Raw genomic sequence first — 22,715 nt, 5'->3', positions numbered from 1 at the left:
ATTTTACACACATATTTAAGTCTCTACAATTAACAGGTGGAAAACAAGGGACTTTCAGGGGTACCTGTAGGGGAAAAGTGCCCAACAAGGTCCCCAAGTTGGCAGGACATGGCTTTGTTCAAGTTACATCAGCTGTGCTGACATATCGAGATCCCAAATTGCCCTAAATCAGATGAGCTATTTCTTAAAACTTGAAACACTAACAAGAGTTCGATGTACTACACTTAAAGTGTTTGAACTTAGTTATTTTTAAAGGTTAATTTAAATAGTTACTTGTTTTACCTGACCAATTAAAGTAGGGGTTGGCCTCAGGCTAAGGATAGTACATTTTTAAAGGGTGCAATGAAACAGAGGACTGACATGGCTCACAAATCCTAAAATATTGAATTAAAGCATAAATCAAAGTTCTAAAAAGAAATGGTCTCTTTTATACTTTAATCAATAGCAATTTACATCACACACCGTTCATGTGAAGGATACCCCATGTAAGCACAAAATTCTCTCTGAGTCTGTCCACCCAAACATTACCTTCCTCTTCTGGGGTACGAAGCTGTTGCCTGGGCAGGACTACATTTCCCAGCCCTGCCTGATCTGGTTACAGTCACAGGGCTATTTCTTCACCACAGACTGTCAGCACAAGTGATGTGTGTCACTTCAAGGCAGGGTTTTTTAGGAAGGAATTATGCTTTCTCCATATTTGCTTTCTTTTCACTGGCTAAATGCTGAGTGTTGAGTCCTTAAAGGAGGTCAAAGCCACTATCAGCCAGGACCACCACAGGAGACAATACATTTCTACTGTGCTAAGCCACTGAAATTTGTTACTACAGTTACTGAGGAAAAAAGCTGTAACAGTCACTACCATAAATGTTGTATATTTGCTGCCTTTCACATTTAACTAACTTCTACTTAATTTGGAAATTCTCCCAATCATCCTTTAAAAAAAAAAAAAAAACTATGAAAACAGAATGTTTATATTGCTGAAAGCCGTCTGTTTATTCTAGCCATCAGTCTTTTTCCTTGACAACTGGCTACTGTTGCTCTTTTTTCTGTTTACTGTATGCTCAGATGAATTTTAATTTAAAAACTCAGTATAACCACACTTCAAATGAACCAAAATTTAAAACCATTCCTGCTCCACATATGTAGTTCAAATGATGCGGCATTGAGACATTACCATATTCCACACAATGACTAAATTACAGAAGCAGAAATTTTAAAATGGATTAAAATAGCCCCTCTTCACTTCTTTATTGTATGTAAGGGCCAACAAACCATGAGAAGGGTAATAAATTTCACTTAACCTTGAAACACTAGTATCTTCCAAACTAGAAATTTCCGAAAAAACAGAACCTTGGTATTTTCAAGAGCTGCATCTTGACACCGTCACAGATTCAAAAATATGTCAGTTATGGCAAAATGCATGCTTCTGTAACATGGATTCTCTCAAACTCGACTGGCAATATGAGAATGACAACAGTGTAATGGGAAAGCAGTGTTGGTTCATGAGTGATTCTTCCCAGCAGGTTAATGTTTTGAAGCTATCAAGGGCAAGATTTTTCACAAATAAGAAAAACTTCGAGGGAAAAACAAAATGAATACTTTAAGAAAAATGGTGATAATCTTATCAAAGTTTTACCTTCCTTTGGTACAAAACGGTGGTTGCTTTATCGGCTTCAGTACCCATTATGCTTACCACTACCCTTGAGAGGCTTGTGAACAAATTCGTGAAGGTTATCCCTTATATCAGAGCTTTAATTATGGTGAAACTGGCCTCCAGTAGAAACTGGTAGCTCCAAGAATCCACATATCAAAAACAAACAAAAAAAAGCATGTCCCAGGGTAAAATAAGGACTAGAATCATTTTGGTATGGAGTATAAATATCACCCAGACTATTGTGCTGGTATTTTTATTCAACTGTCACTGTTTTTGTTAGTGCTCTAGTTACAAAGTTCCACAGTTTTAAGTAGTCTAGCCTTAATCCTATTTTTCCCACAGTTGTTATTTTTAACACGTGAATTTTGCAGAATGAGAGGTTTTTCAGGAACATATGTATTACACTACATTAGATATGAGCCTATCACAAAATGAGATAGTGAACTGCGCATGCCAAGCGAACAGACAAAACAACACAATCCAACCTCATAGATCCCCCATTCGAAATCCTTCAACATGTCTGACAGGTGCTATTTCATTTAATCCCAGACTGCTACATCTAAAAAACTACCTAAAAATTCTGTGGTCCCTATCAAACAGGGGAAACCATAAATACAGTCCACAAATGCTACAAACATATTCTCTTTTTCCAAATTTACAATGGAATTGCTTTTAACTTCACCTTCGTCTTAACTTTTGTTTAATTTGCAAATAGAGTAATAGCTTCTTTTTTTCCAGTTTAAAAGTACATCATCGGGCAGCCCCGGTGGCGCAGTGGTTTAGGGCCGCCTGCAGCCCCGGGTTTGATCCTGGGGACCCTGGATCGAGTCCCACATCAGGCTCCCTGCATAGAGCCTGCTTCTCCCTCTGCCTGTGCCTCTGCCTCTTTCTCTCTCTCTCTCTCTCTCTCTGTCTCTATGGATAAATAAATAAAATCTTTAAAAAAAATAAAAAATAAAAAAATAAAAGTACATCATCTACTAGGTCTAAGCAAAACCATTTAGGATTGCTTAAATTTTGAAAACACAATTTCCTTTTTAGAAGACAATCTTTTGTTCAGAGTCAGCTTTAATGAAAATTGCCTTAAAGGTAAAATGGCAGCATCATACATAGACAGGGCTCTTTAGAACTACTATCTAGTTGACTACTCTAAAGGTTCATTCCTTACAACCAAGATGACAGATTTGAGAGTTTTGCTCATTTTGATCCAAAATTAAAGGATCCAATCCACACTGTGCTTGCCCATACACTCTGTGGGCAGCCATTGAATCCCCTGACCCCAAGATTCCCAGTTACAAGAAGCCTGAGTTTTCTTACCACTGCCACAGTGCATTCCTAGATGGAGCCCGAAGGGATGTTATTTGGGTATGTGCAGATTTTAGGTGTCCTTGCTGATCCACTGTACTGATAACCCTACCAACATGGAATAACAGAGTAAAACACTGTATGATCCCTTCCTTAGTTATCCTCCCTCTGCCCACAAATCTATAAGGCAAAATGTAATTAAGTCATTTTTCTTCTCTGCTTCCTTCATTCCTATCTCTAATGAAACCCATTTTGTACCTTTTAGATCACTTCTCTCCTTTCATTCACCAGTTTCCTTTTAGGAATCCTATCCTTGGCACTGACTTCAACAAATAGGACATTTCTGAAAATTCGAGACCTGAAATTCACTCTAAATTGAAGATCAATCTCCCCAATACCATAAAATGCCTCTAACCTGTTATTTTGGAACACCAGCAGTGGTAATTTGTGTTAATGACCCTGAAGTACTTCAAACTTCCAAAGAAGATTGTGAATCAAAGGAATATTCAATTATATGCCATACAGTTTTAAAGTTAAATGTCTACAATATCCTAAATCTTTAGTATACATACACATGGCAAATCTAGCTATTTGATTAATACACTTTTACCTACCCATTCCAACTAAGAGTAAGGTCCAATCGGAGATTGTTTAAATAGTGGTGTGATCCATTAAAATCATCATCACAGCTTACATTCCACCCCTCAATACATAGTATGCCCAGTGCTTACGTTTGCAAAACTTTCCAAGCAATTCTAACATAAACTCCTTCCCCTTGAGAACTACCACCACTACAAATATTGTAAAAATCAGCCTGTACAACTGTGATTATCACCTCTGTGCAGTGCTGAGGCAACTTTGTGAAAACACAGGCTTTAAAATAGAGAGATTCCAAGGCCCTCCCAGACCTACTACATCATAATCTGTTATGGTGGTACTCAAATATCCAACTCCCAGATGATTCCAAAGCACAAAGTCTGGAAACAACTGTTTTATAATCTTAAGGATCTTAAGAACTGCTATTGTCAGTGACTAAGAAGTCACCAAAGAACCAACATAGGAGTGCAGCATTTAGGTAGGATCTGCAAGAATAAAGAGTGGCCAGAGAGTGTGTGGTCAACCCTACATAGTCCTTTCGATAATACAGAAATCCGAGGGATGGAAGGTGCATCTACCCTGAGAAAAAGATAAGGGTGAAGTATAGAAAATAATTTCCTAGGGATATGGACCTAATGGTACTACTCAGTTGCTTGAATAACATTAGCAGTTACAATTAACCAAGAGTCATAAACCTACCCCACTATCTGCACAGTTTGAGACATCAGACTAGAAATCAGAGGTCTCAGGGGAACTTAGCTTTACATCAAGAGGCCCCAGTGGTTCAAGAATATCATTTCTCCACTTTCAATAATCTGAACAGCAAAGTACCAAAGTAAAGTAATTAGCGAGAAGAGACTTCTGATTACAAGAAGTCTGATGAAGAAAACTGCACATATTTTTCCCATCAGTGAGATCTGCCTTCAAAACCTTTTTCCACCTGTTACCAGTAGTATCAGATTACTTAACCTCTCTAAACCCATTTCTTCTCTGTATAATGGGTGCAAAAACTCATTAAAATTTTAAAAAGACAGTATGTGTAAAAACAGACTTTTCTATATAGTTTTCTTTCCTCCTTAGTAATTTCTGTATCTTTCCTCCACCCTTCTTTAATTTTAGTCAGGCATACTAATAGTTTATACATGGTTCTATTAGTCCTTACCTCAATTAATTGCTATTACACACAAGAAACACGAGACATACTTTATTTTGTTCCTCCAAAAGTAACATGATGTTTAAACTCTGTTTACTGACAACCCACTGAAAACCCATCAGGGCCTAGGTTCATACTAATTTCTGAGGACAGATTTTTGTTTTTTTTACTCTTAGGTACTGATTCCACTAGAGAAGTGTCTCTCAAACTTTAAAGAAGGTAGGAATTACTGGGGAGCTTAAGATACAAATCCCACAATGCACCAACAATTTCATAATTGGTAACAGGCAAGCATTCTCAATGGCTACTAATGCCAGGAAGTAAAAGGTTGCTAAGAAACAGAATATTGACACTTTGCCAAGTTATTAGCCAACAAATTACTTCCTGACTGCAAAGGGAAAAATGTACTTTTATACAGAAAAATCTGGCATCAGGATCTTAACCAGGAAATAAAACGTAGCACCACTAACAGCGCAACAAACCAGGTACCATGTGCTTACTGAAACATATGATGCACAAATAGAAAGTAAGAAGCAGTATTTTAGGCAAAAATACGTAGCCCGAATAAAATCAAGCACACAGATGCACCTTCAAGTTTACACAGAAAAGACGTAAGTCAGATGACACTTGGAAAAAACAATTAAGCAATTCAAAATATAGAACATATGAGAACCAGCCTAGACTCTGCAAAAGTCAATTATCATGAGGGAAATAAAAATTAAGAGAATTGTTCTAGAGTTACAGAAACAAGAAAAATGTGTGAATTGTTATTTAATTCCTGTTTGGAAGGAGAAAATCTAAAAGATAAATTGTTGGGGACAACTGGGCAAATGTGAATATGAAGCAGCTATTACATGATTCTATAAAATTATGGAATAATTATTGAATTATTGTTAATTTTCTTAGATGGGATAATTGTATTACAGCTATGTAAAATTATTCTAGTTATTTAGTATTTGAAGTATAAAGAGGTACAATCTCATAGCATGTTAGACACAAACACAGGCTGACAAAAATATCTATTACTGAAACCAGGTAGATGGTAACAAGTATTCAACATATTATCCTTTCTACTTCTCTGTATGCTTAAAAATTTCCATAATGAAGTTATGAAAAAATACACATTCCCTGGCCCAAATCCCTGAGGCTAATTCCTTAGGCTGGCAATGAAGTAAGCCCACAAATCTGTGTTTCAATTATCCCTGGGCCTATCCTAAAATTCAAGATGTTCTCTGACCACTCTAAGAAATACAGCTGAAGAAGAAAGTAGACTGTGTCTGCTGTCTAGAAGAGTTTGGGTTCTTAATTCCCTGCCAGCTCTATTTTATTGGCAGGCTTCCCAAGCCATAGATTTGGTATCTTCCTCACCTTTGCTATCTTTCTTCATGTGTCTGGTATATTTAAGATGGACTGAAAAGGGGACATAATGGTAAAAGACAAAGTTTCTATTTCATGTACCTCTGATTCTTTGAGACCATCTCCCCAAGGTAAGCGATAATTATCAACTCTACCTCCCTTCCAAGAGTGCTATAAAGAAACCTTGCTTACCTTTCTATGAACTGAATATTCAAGTTTCTTCCTAGAAATGAGTAATGAGCATACAGTCCAATGTCTATAAATTGATAACCAAATAAAACAGAAAAAGCATCCTCACGATTAAAAAAGACCAAATATTGCACTCAAAAGTTTTGATTACAACAATCTAAAAAGCTTATGCTCAAATAGGGCTACTAAAAGGCTTTTACAAACTAAAAGGCTTTTACACAGCAATGGAAGCCAACAAAATAAAAAGGCAATGGGAGAAGATAGTCACAAAAGACATATCCAATAAGGGGTTAACATCTAAAATATATAAAGAACTCTTACAACTCAATATCAATCAATCAATAAACAAACACTCGAATTAAAAAATGGACAGAGGACCTGAATAGATATTTTCTCAAAGACACACAGATGGCCAACCTGCACACAAAAAGATGATCAATTTCACTAATTACCAGGGAAATGCAAATTAAAACCACAATGAGATATCGCCTCACACCTGCTAGAATGGTTATTATAGAAAGACAAGAAATATAAGTGTTGGCGAGGATGTAGAGAAAAGGGAATCCTCATGCACTGTTGATAATGTAAATCTGTGCAGCCACTATAGAAAACAGTATGTAAGTTCCTCAAAAAATTAAAAATAGAACTACCATACAATCTAGCAGTTCCAGCTCTAGGTATAAATCCAAAGGAAAAAAACACTGAAACAAAAACACCTTGAAAAGACGTATGGAGGGATCCCTGGGTGGCGCAGCGGTTTGGCGCCTGCCTTTGGCCCAGGGCGCGATCCTGGAGACCCGGGATCGAATCCCACATCGGGCTCCCGGTGCATGAAGCCTGCTTCTCCCTCTGCCTGTGTCTCTGCCTCTCTCTCTCTCTCTCTGACTATCATGAATAAATAAATAAAATCTTTAAAAAAAAAAAAAAAAAAGAAAAGACGTATGGACTCCTATGTTTTAAATCATTATTTACAAATACAATAGTCAAGATGTGGAAGTAACCTAAGTATCCATCAACAGATGAATGGGCAAACAAGATGTGGTGTATTATCCAGCCATAAAAGATGAAATCTTGCCATTTGAGACAACATGGATGGACCTATAAGGTATTATCTATCCTAAGGAGGTAAGTCAATGATTTCACTTATATGTGGAATCTAAAAAACAGGGCAGAAAAAAAACTCAGATACAGAGAACAAATTGATGGTTGACAGAGGGGAGAAGAGTAGGGCAATGGAAGTGAAGGGGATAAAGGGCATAATCTTCCAGTTATAAAATACATTTGAGGCAGAAATGTAATGTACAACAGAAATATCGAATTACTATGTTGTATACCTGAAATTAATGAAACACTGTACATCAATTATTCTTCCATTAAAAAAAAACTATTTTAAAAATGGATATTTCAAGATGGAAGTGATACAAGAAACTTTGTTAGCAATATGTAAAATACCTAGGATTTGGTGATTTGTTTTAAGATGTATTAAAATAATGTAATATACCAAGATTGATTCACATTAGACAGAAAAATCTAAAACTGAATCCTATGTAGAAATGTATTAATGACATTGTAATAATATTCAGTGAGTCCTCCAAGCAACACCCAGAAATATATATGGAACCAAAAAAGTACCTATACCTTAACCTAAGTAAAATAAAAACAAAATTTACTTAAAATTATTTCCTAAAACAGCTCACAACTAACATGGAAGCTATCATTAAAAAAAGGAATTTACAAACACTGCTTTTTCAAAGTTAGAGAATACATACCAAATAACAAATTGCAGTAGGTGATTTTGAGGTTCTTCTCCAGTAAGGTTATTAATCTTAGTGAAACAATTCAGAAAACCTCCAAAATATATAGCTGAGATATATGCATTGCTTTAGCTTAATCTAACAGTAAAAAATGTAAAAGATTACAAAAAATGAGCACTTTAAAAGACTAATTTTAGCCGAAATTATAAATTCACAAAATTAGCTAATAAACCAGCATTAATAAATTTTCTGGAAGTCTAAACTTCTATAAATTTTAACATTAACTACAGGAAGACATAAAATGCCTCTACAGATAGCAAAGTTACTAAAAATGATGAGAATGTGTGTAGTATGTCAAAATAACATATGGTAAAATTTCAAAGCAGTCCCTGGGAAGCCTATACATTTTTAAATATTTTATTTGTTCTAACTAGAGCATGAATTAAAAAAAAAAAAAAAAACTTCAGAGTACTAATATCGATAGCATAATAAACTTTAAAATTGAAGAGACCTTAAAAGATCATTAACTTTAACTCATGACTTGATAAATACGAGAAAATTAAGGTCAGGGACTTTTTTTGTAACTTGAAGAATGATAAACCCAATTTCTTAACTCCAATGTTCCCTTTATACCATGTTACATATATCTTGTTCTTTTTAAAAAAACAGAAAGCTCCAATAACAATAAATAGTCGATTGTCTTTAGGCAAATGTGTCAAAAGTCACTGAATTTTTTAAATGAGGCTGTATGTTCATGACTTTTTTTTAAATTTTAACTTACCAAACAAATCCAGAATTCTAACTAGAAGAAAACAGATAAATAGAGCATCATAGAGAATAAATTAAAGTGTTAGCCATAAACTTGTTTGCAGAGAGAACACTGTAAAGCAACCAGCCCAGGGTGAAAAAGGCAACATGTATAAATAAACACAGTTTACTTAATTTTGCATCCCACAAAATCTTTCAAGAGTCCAGAATTTATCAGTTACATTTGTCTAACTTGGAATAAAATTTCCAAAATCAAAGCAAATAATGTTAAAAGACAGAAATGAACTGTTTGTGACTTCTGACATGTGCCAACTAGACTTCCAGAATGCTAGACTTCTGTCATAGAGTTTAATGCTTTGTTTCTGGGATCATTCTGGAAATCCTATCCTTCCCACTAGTTGCAATGTTACTCAAAGCATGCCATTGTTTTCATCACCTTTCCTTGTAAATTCAGCATAAATGTCAAGTTTTACTCTTTCTAATCTCTCAGAAATGAGAAATACTCTTCAGAGATGCTCTCTCTCTTCATAGTCAGTCTCCTTTAGGAAGCAGTTCTTCAAATTATATATGTAACTCTTCCCCTCATCACATAGTTCTATGATTTTTCAGGTGGTGGGAAGAGGAAAAGATGACTAGATAAAGACAATTTTATATCTTTCTCTTTGATGATATCAAAGGGTCTTCTTGCCCACTGCAAAACTATAAAATTATTATCCTACATTTTCCTTTAGGTTTAATATCTTCTGTTTACATCCTTAATTCTTTTAGAATTTTTGTTTTTATACGGTAGAGATCAGTTCTTCCCCCATTTGGGTAGTCATATGCCCCCAAAATCACTCGTTAAATAACTCCTTTCCCATTCATGGATTAGAAATGCTTTACTATCTACTAAATTCCCACAAACCTGTCTATTTATTCCCACAAACCTATTTATTCTGCTTCACTACCTATTTGCCTAATTCCTCTGCCAGCCACACATTGTTCTAGTTATTGACACTGAAGAGCACAACCATTTTCTGATTTTTCTGATCAGTCTCAACATTTTTCAACACAATTTTTTTGGTTACACAAAAACGTTTACTTTTCTCCGATCAATTTTTTCTGAAGTTTCTCCTCAAAAAAAAAAAAAAAAAAACTTTACTGAGTTTTTGAACCAGAATTTCATTAAATTTACCAATAAAAATTTTTAAATTATTTTTAAAATAACTGAGATGCCATCTAGTAATAAGATACATAAAGCCACTTACACACGCACACTCACAAACAAATACATGTATACAATCTTCATTTGACTGTGACTAGTACTCTGGCCCCATACAAATGAAATTTCCTTATTTGCAAGGTAACATTTCCATTCCTAAATCACAAAATCTTAGAGCTAGAGGGACATTATAGATCATCATTTAGTCCAACACCTCTTGTAAACTCAGTTATGTTTACTTCAAGCCTACTTGAGAATCATTTCAAAATTAAAATTAATACACCTTTTACATGCAACATAATCATAAAAGTACTCCTCGGATCACACACAAGGCAAAGAAGTGGGCTGCATTTACTGAAGACTGCTTTCAATTTAGGAATCCTTTCAGAATAAGATCTATACTCAGCTCAAAGAAAAAAATAGAGTACCATAAGTACATTCACTTGTAACAGCTCCAAGTACTTTTTCAGATACTCATGTTTCCAAGATAAATCTTTTTGTTACAGTGTGTCCAGGAACCAAACTTCATAGTACCTCATCATTCCATTCCCAATTGTTGCATCATATTTATTAATAACACAAATCCAACAACAATCTGCAAGTGGAATAAGCTGAAACAATTCTAAAAGTGTTTCTCAAGCCTGGCTGCCCATGTAATCACCTGTGGAGCTTCTAAAAATAAGCTTGAGTGGGTTGCACCCTAGGACCTTCAGTATGTTATTTTTCTTTTTTAAAGCTATAGTAGGTTCTGTTCTCAGCCAGAGTTAAGAATCACTATTCCAAAAGATTCAACAAAAACAAAGATCCTTAATATGTCAAGTATCCCTATATATGGGGTGGGAGGGTGGGTGGATGGAGAAGTAGTAATGAAAAAGCATCTTCACCAGCCTAGCAATACTTGCTGCCAATTAAGAGAGTGTGTCCCTACATTGTCAATCTTAAAACAGAAAAAATTGCGGGAGTCCCTTGGTGGGTACTCTTGGTTTGGCTCAGGGCACCACTGAGCTCAAGGTTGTGAGATAGGGCCCTGAGTAGGGCTCCATGCTCAGTGAGGAGTCTACTAAGTAATTTCTCTCTCCTTCTCCCTCTCCCTCTCCCCCTACTCCCTCTCCTCTCTTCCTCTCGAATAAATAAATCTTTAAGAAAAGAAAAAAATTGAGAAAAACAAAGTTTTTTTGACTGTTCATAGATTTGATGGGGCCATTACGATGTGTGAAACCTCTCCATTCCTCGCCCTGGAAGGCAACCCTCCACCCCACACCATCTCCCAAGAGAAAGGACCGCTGATATTTACTTTAAAAATGGCTAACACTATTAAGATTTTATATAAATTCTCCTTTTACTTGGTGAAATAGAAGGATATAAACACATCCACAAAAATAAATAGGGAGATTAATGATTTGGCCATGATGCCATGACATTAGATGAAATTTTGTTCAAACTGTCGCTTCACTACCGTGGAGAACGGCCAACAACACACTGACCACCCTCTGAACGCAGCACAGAAGTAAAGAAAGGCCATTACACCGAAGAAAAACACTTACATACAATGCAAATATGCGAACTAAATCAAACTGTTCTGAAGGTCTAACCCTCCAAGAAAATGATCACACTTTCTAATAACAACACTTTCACTAAACTAAAGCCGGGTGTGACTCATATTCCTGTTATGAATGACTCATATACCTTCTATCCCTGGGACAAGCACCTGAAAAATAGAGCACACAAAGCTATACTATAAGCTACATGTTAAGTAATTACTGAGGGTAAAGCATGCATTAAACAGACCTCAATCACACAATAATACTCTGCAAAAGGTTCATGAAACCAAATCATCTCACCGACAACTGTTCCATGCTCCAATTCTGGCCTAGCCAAAAATATTTTCTTATATTCTGTAAACTTATTTGATGAAACAGTATCAAGTATGTGCTATCTCCAAAGGAAAGGCATCACACAGAGAAGTTTTACCACCCTACTATCAAGAAAAACTAAATTCTCTTAAATAAGCACTAGGATTTGTCAAAGCAAGAGTTAGATAGCTTTACGTTAGGAAAAAAAAGAAAAAAGCCATGTGAAGAGAAAAAAACCACAGAAAAAACAAAAGTATTTGTGGTTTAGTGGAATCCATTTTAACAATGTACAACTCTCCCAACATCTTTTCTTAGAAATGTGGCCCAAATCAGTGATAGAATTCCTAGGCCTTGGCCTTTTTGTCACATGACCACACGAAATAGCAAAATTTAAGTAGCAAATATAATTAAGGAAACAACTGTAACCCAAAAAAATCTGGAATAAAAACTCGGATGATGTATGATTAAGTAATTGCCCCAAAATTAGAACAAAACAAAGGTAAAAACCTTTCTGTAAAGCATTTCAAATGAGTATCTTCATTTAAGCCACATGTCTAACAGGCACCAAAGAGCAGATCCTGCTCCTGGAATATTTCAAGTAAAACCAGCTTTCTGGAAAAAATTGAAATAAATAAAATCCTTCAACAAATACTTCTTTTGAAGTATGGTTACCTTGGAATAACTAAGTTAATTCACATATCTTTTGACACTTTATACTTTCAAAACTTCATGAAATATTTAGACATATATTCTAATCTGGAAAAAAATTATAAATATAGTAAAATCACAGGCATCTTTTTAAACATACGTATGCCACTGCAAATCTTAAAAGTCCAATGAAGATCTGGGAAACAAATACACCACCCTATTTTAAACAACTTTAAATCCTAAATCCACACTTAAAATGTACTTGTTGGTTTGTTCCAAAATCTGGACTTCTTACTTTGCCCAAATACAATTAATTAATCAGTTGGGGGGGGGGGATGTTCTGCCTAAAAAACTTGTGAAACTGAACTCCATTTCATTATGTCCAAAAAGCTTACTGCTAATAACTATCTAGGATGGATTACATTAGGAACAATTCTCTCAGGAACTTTAACCTGACACCAAGATTCTTACTGCTAACACTTAACGAGCTGAAGACAGGGAGAGATAGGGGACTTCAGCTTGTTCAGAAGAAACCTAGTTATTAAATTTATGCTGTTATATTTTACTAGTATTTCAAAATCTTTCTCTTCCCCATTCTTCTAGTCCTGCTCCCCCTTCGTTCTTTTGCATCTTACCAATCAGAAAAAGTATCCCCGGTATCAAACACACTACCTTTTGATTCTATATGGATTTGGGTGTTTAGAGATGTTTTTAGATTTAGATTTCAAATTCAAAACATGTCTCAAAATTTTTACTTGACCCCAAGCTACACTCAAAATTGCTAAAAGTTAATCTTTTTTTTTTTTTTTTAGCCCTATTTTATCTCCCCTACCTCTTTCTTACAAGCTTATCATCAGGAAACCCAGTTATTTGCAGACAAATACAAATAGCCCTTTTGCTAGGAGAAAAAAAAAAGGGGGGGCTGCTTGGTTCAAGCTAGAAAGACGAGTAAACAAGCCTGGGAGCACCAAGAAAATCAAGAACCACTCACTCGTCCCCCATCCTTAATCTGCATATAAATTCTATAGGACAAAGTTCTCTTGCATTCACTTTCATGATTTGACTTAATTCAGTCCCATGCTTTCTGAAACGTTTTTATTTAAAACTGTGAAGAGAGAGCTGGACAAACAATTCAGAAAACAATGAACTTTTACCTCCCATAACTCGAGTACATCTCAGTTAACCGAAATACTAAGCACCTAAAACCTCCTACTAGGTGCAGAATTCAGGGCCCAAAACGTCTCCTCCCAGAAGCAATGTACCTGAAGAGCTCTGTGTCATTTACCTTCAGTTAAGATTTGTTTCTTGCAACTGTTTACCTACAAACTCAGTTTCCAGAACACACTCAAGCTGATTTAAATTGGAGGGCACAGATTTACCAAGATCTTAAGGGGATCCCTTCCTTAGTTTAGCCAGTTAAGATTTACAGCCAAAACAACATCTGCCAAGTGGTTTTTGAGGGGCTCACCACGCACAGGAGAAATTTACAAAAGAAGGAAGGGCCGCAGGGCCAAGCTCTGGGCTTGTGTAAACATAAATCACCTACGCACTGGCCTGGCTACCAAAACCAATGTCCCTCCAGAATAGGCGTTCAGGTGGTTAATTGACTTCCTGGAGGTGAGAGTTAAACGCTTACACCCACCATATACTACACAATTTTACCTGTCACCAGGAAAAGGGCACGTCTAATCCAGCTCCCCCCCGCCGCCCCCCAAAAAAAGTCGTTTTTCCTTCAAGGAGGGCAGCGGTTTGGAGTCATTAGCAGGGGCTGGGGATTGCAGGGGGGGGAGGGGGCGTGGAATAAAGGAGTGCTAAAAGGAGAGGCAGGGCCCCACACAGGCCACTGCGGAGAGAAGACTGGGGAAGAGGGGAAGATGTCTCACCGGGGGGGGGGGCGGGGGGGGGGGCAAAACCGAGTGCAAAACCGGCTGGAAAAAGGGAGGTCCCCCCGCCCCCAGGAGACGAGCTGGGGTGCAGAGAGGGAGCGCTAAGGGCTGGTTACCTTGGGATACAGGGGAAAGGGACATCGGAAACACAGAGGTCTTCCGGAGAGGCGAGGGACGGAAAGGATGAGGCAGGGTCTCGGGTAAGTGCGAACCGGGAAAGCAGGCAGGCAGGCAGGCAGACAGACAGACAGACAGACAGACGGACCGCGGGACTGGGGCCTCCCAGGGCCAAAAGGCGTGGCCAGGGATCCGGATCAAACGACGGTCTTTGGGAGACGCCAAGGCAAGTGCGCGGCAAACCCCTCCTTCAGGACCCCGGGCCGGGCCAGACCCATCCGGGGGGCCCGGCCGCGAGGCACCTCGAGGGCAGGACGCGTCCGGAGGGCCCCGGCCCGGCCCGGCCCGGCCCGCGGGGGCCCTCGGCAGGGCCGACTCCGGCCCCGGCCCCCGCCCCCGCCCCCACCCCCGCAGCGCTCTTACCTCCACACCTGCCCCATCTGCAGCAGGTGGATGACCGACTGCCAGATCCACACGGACAGGCGGCACAGGCGCTGCGCCCCCGGCGTGGCCGAGGCCCCCGGGCCGCCGCGGGCCGCGCCGTGGCCGTAGCCGGCCCCCATCATGGGGGGGCCCCGGCTGCTGAGCCCCTCCACGGCGCCCAGCCCGCCGCCCGTGTAGTCCTGCACGAACCAGCGGAAGCTCAGGCTCTGCACCAGCAGCGACGGCACCAGCACGAAGAAGAGGGTCAGCCCGAAGAAGCCGTAGTCCCCCTTGCGGTAGTAGTCGAGGGCCAGCCACAGGTCGGTGCCCACGTCCCCGAAGAAGACGAGCAGCGCCAGCACGATCCACAGGCAGTCGAGCCACGGCCGCTCCACCTGCGGCGGCGGCGGCGGCGGCGGCGGCCGGGCGGCGGGCGTCGGGGGCTGCTGGTCCGCGCCGGCGGCCGCGGGCGGCTGCAGCGGCTGGTCCCCCCCGTCGGCGGCGGCGGCGCTGCGGCGCGGCTTCCTGCCCAGGAGGGAGCGCAGGCAGGCGGAGCGGCAGCCCCAGTAGCACGAGGAGGTGTTGCAGCAGTGGCAGATGTGCAGCGAGCTGCTCTCGCCGGGCTCGCTGCCGTCGCCGCCGCCGCCGCAGCCGCCTCCCCCGGGCTCCCCGTCCTCCTCGCCGCCGCTGCCCACCGCCTCGTCCAGGTTGTGCAGCTGGGCGAAGCCCACCCCCACGCCACCGCCATCGGATTTCGCCGCCATCTTGACTCTCTTCCCAGCTCCGGAGGTTGGGGGGGGAGGGACGGGAGAGGGGGGGAAGAAGGCAGGGAACGGGGAGGGGGGGAAACGAATGGAGAGGAAGGGGGGCGGGGAGGAAGCGGGGGAGCAAACGAACGAGGGGGGAGTGGGCCAGGGAACCCCCTCCGCTTCCGGGTAGTTGGCGTCACTTCCGGGCGAGCCCCCCAATCGCACGGCGCCCGCAGCTCCCCAGCCCTACCCTCCCGGCCAAGATGGCCGCCCTCCTGTGCCTCAGCTGCTGGGCGGGGGACCGGGGGGTTCTCCCCGCCAGGGCTCCCCTTCCCCTCTTCCGTTGACCCCGAAACCCATCAGGTTGACCCCTCGGCGTTTCTGAATCCCGCTGGGCCGAGTGATGCGGTCCAAAGTGATCCCTGGAGGGGGCAGTGCCAGACGTTTTGGGGTCCCCTTCCTCAGCGTCGCAGCTCACAGCTTTCCTCCAGGAGAAACGCCCCCTAACACCCTCCCGGCCGCTGGCGGAGGGGCGGGACCTCTGAGGGAAGGGGCGGAGCTAGTGCAAAGCAGGTGATTACGTGTCACTTCCGGGAGATAGGATGACCTCATTGAGTAGTTAGGCACCCCCCCCCCCCCATCAAGATGGCTGTGTCTCACCTCTTTGGTTGTTTGGGTTGTTTTTTTTTTTTTTTTTTCTTTCAAAATTCTCTCCTACTCTTTTTCTTATTTGGGGAGGGGGGGGGTCTTGAGAAGTTACATAAATCAGTTTAGATTCCCACACACAACTTACTGATTCTCACTTGTATTTAGACACCTCCCTCCTCTGTTGACCCCCTGATTTTCTGGTCACTGACAACTTTACCATCTTTAGTAATAAAGTTTCCATCATTTCCTTAAGAAAACTCCAAACTCCAGCTAAAAGTCAGCCTATTGAGGCTTGTACATTGAAGATTAAATTGGCACTCGTGACCTTGAATGTATTTTCTTCATCATTGAAATGTATTTTTACCAACTTCTTTTTTGAGTATATATATGTGATTTTAAAATCATGTGACCTTAATTTGTAAAGTTCTGAACTAGCCAGCGTTTAAGCTGTGTCAATTACTCATTCAAGCTCTTTGAATGTGTTAAGACTGCCTTTTAGAATTTTTTTGGTGCTAAAGCTCTGTCAGTAAACATGGCTTTAAATGAGTGAAAATGTTATCGTTGTGCGATATCATTAAGACAGGTGCAAGGTACACGGCTTAATGTTAACAAATTAGAAAAGTGGAGCACCACTGAGTGGATTTGAATTACAATGATATAGTGAAAATATGTTTGAAGACAGACCAAGCAAGCTACGTGGTTACAGTTGTTACTGATCAAGTAAAAAAAAAAAACACTGTGAAATTTAAAAAAAAAAAAAAAAGTTTTAAATCCTGAATTCTGTCCTTGACCAACAGATTCTTGTGTTCATTTTTCTGATTCTGCCTACTTCTATCTTCAGTGAAACCTGATAAAGCCATAATTTTCTTTGGAATACTGAGGAAAATTTAGGTAATATTTGCACTGAAGTTCTGTGGAAGAAAGGTGCCTTTGAAATTTTCAGTATTATTTTGAGGTATATGGTATTTAACACTATAGCATCTAGCTAATTGGGAGTGTCAGAGCAAACAAGGTTTCCATATTTTAGGACACAACTTTTCGTGAGCATTTATGCTAAGGTAAATCCTGTAAAGACTTTACAGAAAGTACTCATGGAGAATTTTTACCCCAGCCATTGAGGAGGGAGGTAAGGGGAAAGGGAGAGAAGTAATTCCAAAATCTACTTTGGGAAACAAACCACATAACTGTACTCCTTTATTTCATATTATGATTTAAATCTCTTTTTCCCTACGGTAGTAAAAATTACAGCCAGCAGGTAACAATACGTCTGCATATAGATGACATTCTATTTCTTTACTAAATCTGTATTAATGGCATTTTAGAAAGACAGATTAAGTGTAGATTAGGACTGCCTAGGTTTGGATCCCAGTTCCACTAAAATAATAATGTGAATGGTAAAAAGGAAACCACAGGCCCAAAATAGCATCACGCAGGCCAAGTCACCAAACCAGGGCTTAATATCTCACTGCAGTTTTGACCTCCCCCAGAAATGTAGTCTTAACCAGTCATTCAGGACTTTTCTGAGTGGCACCAATGAAGTAATCTGTCACATGGACCCCCTCTATCCACCAAAGATGAGACAATCCTAATAAGAACCATTGTCCTTGCAGCTAAGGGAAGAAGACCTTGCCTGGTACAACTCTTTCTCTTCTTTTGCTAGTAACTTTTGTGCCCATCCTCCTTCCTGTAAAAACCTTCCACTTTGTAGAACTCCTTGGAGCTCCCCTCTACTTGCTAGATGGGATGCTGCCCAATTCATAAATCATTTAATAAAACAAGTTAGATCTTTGCATTTACATGGTTGAATTTTTGTTCTTTAACATGAATAATCTGAGCAGGATAATTAATCTCCTTAAACCTCAGTTTCCTCCATTGTATGATAGAAATACAACAGTACCTTCTCTGAAAAGTTGTGGGGTAGATTAGAGGTGGTAATCCATTGGAAACTCTCAACAGGACACCTGATAGGTAGTGAGCACTAAATAAATGATAACTGCTATTTTTATTACCATTGCTGTTATGATTCTGTTTGCATAATACCAACGTTTTACTTAAATTCCGTCATTCAGTACATTTGGGATCTCTAATAAATGTAGGCATTTTTAAATATTCCTAGGAAACAGATACAATTAATTTGTGTTTTCAAGTATATTTTCTCTGCTTAAGCCTGTGAGGCTATGAAATGAGATACAAAAGCACGCAACAATGACATATTTATGATTCCTATTTCTCTGTGCCCTGAAAGAACATAATCTACTAGTGAAATTAGCTAAGTAAATTATACTCACTGTATAAAGCTGACAAATGGGACTGAATCTAAAGGGTTTATCACAATTGAAATTTCAAGTAGATATATAAGATTTGCAGGCTATCTAGTGATTTCAACTTTACATTTGCTATTTCAACAATTTTATCATTCTGACTTCTGTGAAAGGGATACATTGTGGAATCCAGAAGGTCCTAAAATTAAAATCAGTTACAATGATAACAAAGCCGTTATGAAGACTCATTGAAAGGTTAAAATAAATTTTGGCTGTGCTATGAATAATACTTTTTTTACCCAGAATTTTGGGGCAATTAGGCATACCAAGTGAGTTCAGAGCTTAGCAACAATAAATAGTGAGCACTCAATAAATTTTGGTCAAATAAGTGAATTGGTTAATTTTTGAAGTAAATGAAATTTACCCTTTCAAATGCCTCCCCCAAATTGTATTTTACATTTGATAACATAAATCTTTAAAAACCGTTGATGTATTACAAAGATACCTTGATTCTTTAGTAAACAGGGAAGAAATAAATAAAAAGAAATTCATTGACCGCTGGTCTGCTTTCTTCAGAGCATACCAGTTAACCTTTTCTGAATGACTTGACCTTAAGGCAGCCTTATGCTAAGAAGCTCTGTCTATCCTTGAGCCTACTAAGGATATTTTTGTTTTTGTTGTTTCTAAATAATTTTTGATTATGGGATACTTTTGTTTTTGTTGTTTCTAAATAATTTTTTTTTAATCTCTGCTTTTTTTAAATTCAGTCAGTTAACAACTTTGACTCCTTTTACTTCCACTTTGACATAGGCTGGGCTGTCAAACCACAAAGCATGTTGGAATTACATGCAATATAATGGTAAATAGATTTTTTAGAGCCTCCTCTATGAGTAAAGTAAGACAGATTTAATACATGGAAATTGTGGCATACAGTTTGAGAGAAAGACCTTTGGGGTTTTTCTTCCCAATTCTCTGCTATTTTCAGAAAGGCAAAGGGAAATTTAATGTTAAATGTTATTATATATTAGACACCATCCCAAACATCATTCCAGTTAATCTAACAACAGTCCAAAAAGGCATGGGGATTGATATCCCCATTATAATGGCTGGAAAACAGCCTCCAGTCTCTCAAATGACTTACCCACAGTCACATCCATAGGCGATAAGGTAGCTGTGAATTAGAATCTAAGCAGGTCTCATTCCAAAGCCTAAACCACTTACCCTCCCTTTGTCCTGGGCCAGCCAGCTATCTGGCCTCTTGAAATGAAGTCAGTCTTACTGTTCTAGTCACTAGAGGGGCGCTCTTATGATGCTGATACACATTAGGGAAACAAAGTACTTGAATTACAACATGAGGATTTGCCCCTAAAAAAAGCATAATGAAGGGGCTTCCTCATACATTCTTCACCAGGTTTTCCTCATGTGAGCCGGAGTAAAGCCTCAAACCTTATCAATTTTATTCCTTGTATTTATTGTCTTTAGAGAAATAGGACTTCTTTGAGCACAGCAGAGTAAGCTCATGGAATCCATTATCCCTAAAAGCTCCATTTCTATATTTGATTTTAAGAATTGCAATTTGAGTGAGCACTTTCATACATCCGTGTTGGTGTTACAAAATGGTACAATATCTATGGAAGGGTATACGGCACAATCTATCAAAATTAAAAATGCAATCATCCTTGGAGACAACAATCCTTCTAATGGGAATTTATCCTACACATAAATATGCACATGTCAGGGACGCCTGGGTGGCTCAGCTGTTGAGCGTCTGCCTTTGGCTTAGGGCATGATCCCCAAGTCCTGGGATTGGGTCCCGCATCAGGCTCCCTGAATGGAGCCTGCTTCTCCTTCTGTCTCTGCCTCTCTCTCTGTGTGTCTCTCATGAATAAATAAATAAAATCTTTAAAATAAATAAATAACTATGCACATGTCAGAAATTACATGTGGACAAGGTTATACATGTAGCACTGTTTATTGTTCATAATAGGAAGAAAAATGAGGAGGAAAAAACCCAAGTGTCAGTCCGAAGAAATACTTGTTAAATAGATTGTGGCACATCCACACGACAAAATACTATATGGTGATATTGAAAATTTATGGTTTTCATTTTAATGATATAGAAAGAGTTATAGGACACGTTGTTATACAAAAAGAGTAAGGTGCAAAACAATAAAGCATGCTACATTTTCTGTAAAAACGGGAGGGGGGAGTAGAAGGTTATCTATTCCTATTTTCTGTATTTGCATAAAGCAGTTCAAAAAAGATAGCAAAGAAACTAGTTCAAGAGATTACCTACAGGATGATGAACTGCTGTGGGAAGAATTGTGTGAACATTGGGACGGAGGGGATGGGAGGAAAACAATAAATGTTTACAGGAGTTTTTTGGCGGAATGAGGAATGTGCACACATAGGTGGGGTTGCAGAGATATGTAGGAGTGAAGGGCTAGGCACATCTGAATTTCTTCTGGACAGTAACACCACTGAGAAGTATTTTGTAAAGATGTTTGTCTGTTAAGAACTCAGATATCTGTGAATTGACTTAAACCCTTCTTGAACTTTCCTATACTTTTATCCACTATATTATCTAAGTAAGGATAATGAGATCCATGAATTAACTCCCCAGAGAGCAGAGTACAGCACAAGATCATCATACATACACTTAACTTATGTGAAATCAACTATTTACATTCAACCAAGAGAAAATGAGGGGCAAGCATTAATAAATCAAATCATACAGGCCACTTCAGAGAATGGGTGTATGCCTTCACAGACAGGGTGAGACAGGTAATGGAAATATGCTATTTCCACAGTAGACCTTGGTCCCTTAGATTCTCATGACTGTCTTGCCTTGCCATGTGTGATTCTAGAATTTAAAGATTTGTGTTTGTCCTACAATATGGCCCCCAAACTCAAGCCAAGTCCTTTCTCTGATCTTCAACCAAAGATACAAGATTTGGTCTGATGCTAGAGGAAAAGTTTGCTGAGTTGGTCTTTTGACAAACTGATATGATGTCTCCAAAACAAAGGAAATTTTGAGCATACACAGCTCTTATGCATAGTGCTGACCTCAGACCCTAACAATTGACACTGGTACCCCAAACCATGTGCAATCCCTCAGTGGTGTCTCCTTCACATTTTAGACATGTTTCCTGGTGTAGTGCTTCAGAATGTGACAGACACCAAATTAAATCAAGTCTAATTTAATTCAGCAAGTGTTTATTGAAAAAATATCTAACTTCCTTTGTTGCAAAGAAAATGAAATATAATTTCTACAAACCACAATCCCATTAAAAGCAGAAAATAAACGCCTACAAATAGCAGTTAACAAAACAGCATTATAAATAAGTCCTGAAGTGATGCTAAAGTCTAAAGACCAATTAGAGAGTATAACATAGGATATTCATTCATCAACAAATATCTAAGTGCCTACTACATGTCAGGCATGGTTGAAGTTTACAATTGAGTCAAAGTGACAGACACAGAACAAATAAACAATTGTAAAAATGAAAACATGAAAGTATTTATAAAAGCTTTAAAAAATGCCCAAGAGATGCTTTGTTGGTTAGTTGGTTGGTTGGTTTCTAAGTAGAGAATCTACTGAAACAGGAGAAATCAGGAAGTGAAAGTGACATTTAAGTTGAGACCAAAAGATGAAGTGGGACCAGTCTTGGTGGACTATGAAGTGGGAGTGGGAGTAATATTGGAAAATACTTTCCAGATGGAGAAAATTACCTGTGTCAGGCCCTGAGCTATGTACTGCTTAGTCTATTGGAGAACCTAACAAGAGGCCAGTGTGTAAGCAATTAGTGGACAATGGGGAGAGTAGACCAGAGGAAGACTATGATATAGAGTTTCAGTTTTGCAATGAATGAATCCTGGAACTGTATGGTGGTGATGGTTGCATAAAAATGCAAGTGTACTTCATATCATTGAACCATTAAAAATGGCTAAGATGGTAAGTTTATGTGTATTTTACCACAATAAAAAATTTGGAGAAAAAAATAAACTGCGAGATTGAAGAAAGAAGCATGTCTACCATGCTAAAGAATTTTTATTTTATTTGAAGTGTAAATTACATGGGTACAGGCAGTAATAACAAGGATTGGAGAAAATGAGAGAGGAGAGTTAAAGAAGACATTGTGGAAGAGGAGAG

General features: G+C 39.1%; 1 protein-coding gene across 1 annotated transcript in view; it reads right to left on the bottom strand.

The window, feature by feature from the left end:
- The window catches only part of LOC102151320 (XK-related protein 6-like), a 94,262-nt gene extending 78,594 nt beyond the window's left edge, over positions 1-15,668 (bottom strand). The window contains exon 1 of the mRNA XM_038573020.1: positions 14,905-15,668. Within this exon, the coding sequence (XP_038428948.1) occupies positions 14,905-15,668 (764 nt within the window). The remainder of the gene's footprint in view (positions 1-14,904) is intronic.
- Between the last annotated feature and the right edge of the window lie 7,047 nt (positions 15,669-22,715).

This window comes from Canis lupus, chromosome 25 (assembly GCF_011100685.1).
Source record: "Canis lupus familiaris isolate Mischka breed German Shepherd chromosome 25, alternate assembly UU_Cfam_GSD_1.0, whole genome shotgun sequence".
NCBI lineage: Eukaryota > Metazoa > Chordata > Mammalia > Carnivora > Canidae > Canis > Canis lupus.
Note: the sequence above shows the minus strand (reverse complement) of the source record. Positions and strands in the feature narration are given on the sequence as shown.